The sequence below is a fragment of the Glycine max genome, chromosome 11 (genome assembly GCF_000004515.6).
Source record: "Glycine max cultivar Williams 82 chromosome 11, Glycine_max_v4.0, whole genome shotgun sequence".
Classification (NCBI taxonomy): domain Eukaryota; kingdom Viridiplantae; phylum Streptophyta; class Magnoliopsida; order Fabales; family Fabaceae; genus Glycine; species Glycine max.
Window position 1 is genome coordinate 6,237,321 of NC_038247.2, and position 1,687 is coordinate 6,239,007.

At 37.6% G+C, this 1,687-nt stretch overlaps 1 protein-coding gene across 1 annotated transcript; it reads right to left on the reverse strand.

Annotated features, from left to right (window-relative positions):
- Window positions 1-612: 612 nt before the first annotated feature.
- LOC100776158 (uncharacterized) lies at window positions 613-1,687 on the reverse strand. The gene has a single exon (XM_003537626.5). The coding sequence runs from the start codon at window positions 1,637-1,639 to the stop codon at window positions 764-766; it is 876 nt and encodes a 291-aa protein (XP_003537674.1). The 5' UTR covers window positions 1,640-1,687; the 3' UTR covers window positions 613-763.

The window sequence follows — 1,687 nt, forward strand, 5'->3', positions numbered from 1 at the left end:
CACAAAATGCATTTGGCACGAGAATTTGTTGTTCTATGCACAACCATACTATTATCATTGATTCTAATATATTAAGAGCATTGATTACTTGATTAGAGGCTCTGTCACAGACTCGGACCTCAAGTCTATCAAATATATTACACACACAGGCAATTGTTCTCTCTGCTTTGATTGGTAATACTGTACCAAAAGGGCCAAAGTGAGACTAAAGAACTTCAAATTCAACCAGAGACACATCCTAACAAAGTTGAATGGTTAAGAGACACCCTTACTCCATTTGCTTCAACTGTTAAGGTGCGCAAACACACTAGCAGAATTACCATTTGCACCCTAAGATAGTTGGTATCCAAACTATTAGTAATGTTGGAGTGGCAAGTGTAACTGAAGTGGTCTCACATTGAAAGAAATGGACAAGTTGGATTAACATACACATAAGAGAGACCCATAAACCTTGTGTAATTGGCTCGTGGACCGTTAACAGAGATCTCTTTTGAATTTACCAGGTATTCCCTAACAGGTAAGCTATAATGTTTACCAAATAGAAACTCGATAAATGTAAAGGAATATTCTCTCTAGTAAAAAGGTGACTTAAAACAATAATATATTGAAATATAGAGTATAAATATTTTGTTGTATTTGATTGTATAACTATTTGAATTGTATACATGTACAAATTGACGAGGCAAAATTTTTCAATCCTCAGCGGATCCCTAAAATTTGGATGCTCTGCAGGATTTGGATAGAAAATCATGACTCTCTAATCTTATTGAGTCATAATGTTCAAAAGGCAGGCTCTTGTTTTAACCATGCGCCTAAATACTCCCTCCAAACCATTTTCTATGCTTTCAATGGCATTCTCCAAAGCTTCCAATCTTTCATGTGCAGCCTGCATCTTTGCAACATTAGTACCTGCACTTACAAGGCTGCTTAAAGATGCCTCCACACACTGCAACTCGTTGATGTTCTTTTGGTTCTCTGCGCATGCTATTACTCCCTTGTGCATTAATTTTGCTACCATTAACCATTTGGTTGCCTTTGACTTTGAAGTGGGAAAGGCCAAGAAAGCTAGCAGGGATTGGAAGATAGACATGTTCATTACAATGACTTCTCTAAGCACTTTAATTAAAGAAGCGAGTTGTTGGTCTTGATTCAAGAGTGGGGATACTCCAAATTTACTCTCCACCATCTGCTTCAAAGATGTCATCAACTTCTTGACATTCTTCTTCATCTTCTTTGAGAAACAATTATATTCGGCTACAATTTTTTCAATGTTTGAATCCCCCTTTCTCCTTCTAAGAGCAGAATGAAGGGCTTGAACATTTTCCTTAGTTTGTAGCATGGTGTCCCTTGTGATGCCACAGATATCCAAAATTCTCACTGAACCATCAAGAAGCTCTTCTATGCATTCCTCGCCTTGATGGTTGGAAATCATCTTTTGGGTTGATGCCATGTTTAGAAGATCTTCTAAGCGAATATGCAAATCTTGAAGCAAGGACAAGCCAGTGAAAATTGACTTTGATGTGGATGTGGAAGTGGTTTCCCAAGTTTTGAGCTTGTTCAGCTGTTCTTCAACTGTAATGGTGCTAGGATGAGATCCAGTGGGAAAACTATTTGAGCGAACATGGAACTTGTTTGCCATGGTTACTCTTTGTATTCTGTTTTTGTTTTTTTATCAAGGGAAACTCAA

Bases quoted from the DNA above. Each gene is read 5' to 3' on its own strand.
- LOC100776158 (XM_003537626.5), bottom strand. From the start codon at position 1,639: ATGGCAAACAAGTTCCATGTTCGCTCAAATAGTTTTCCCACTGGATCT.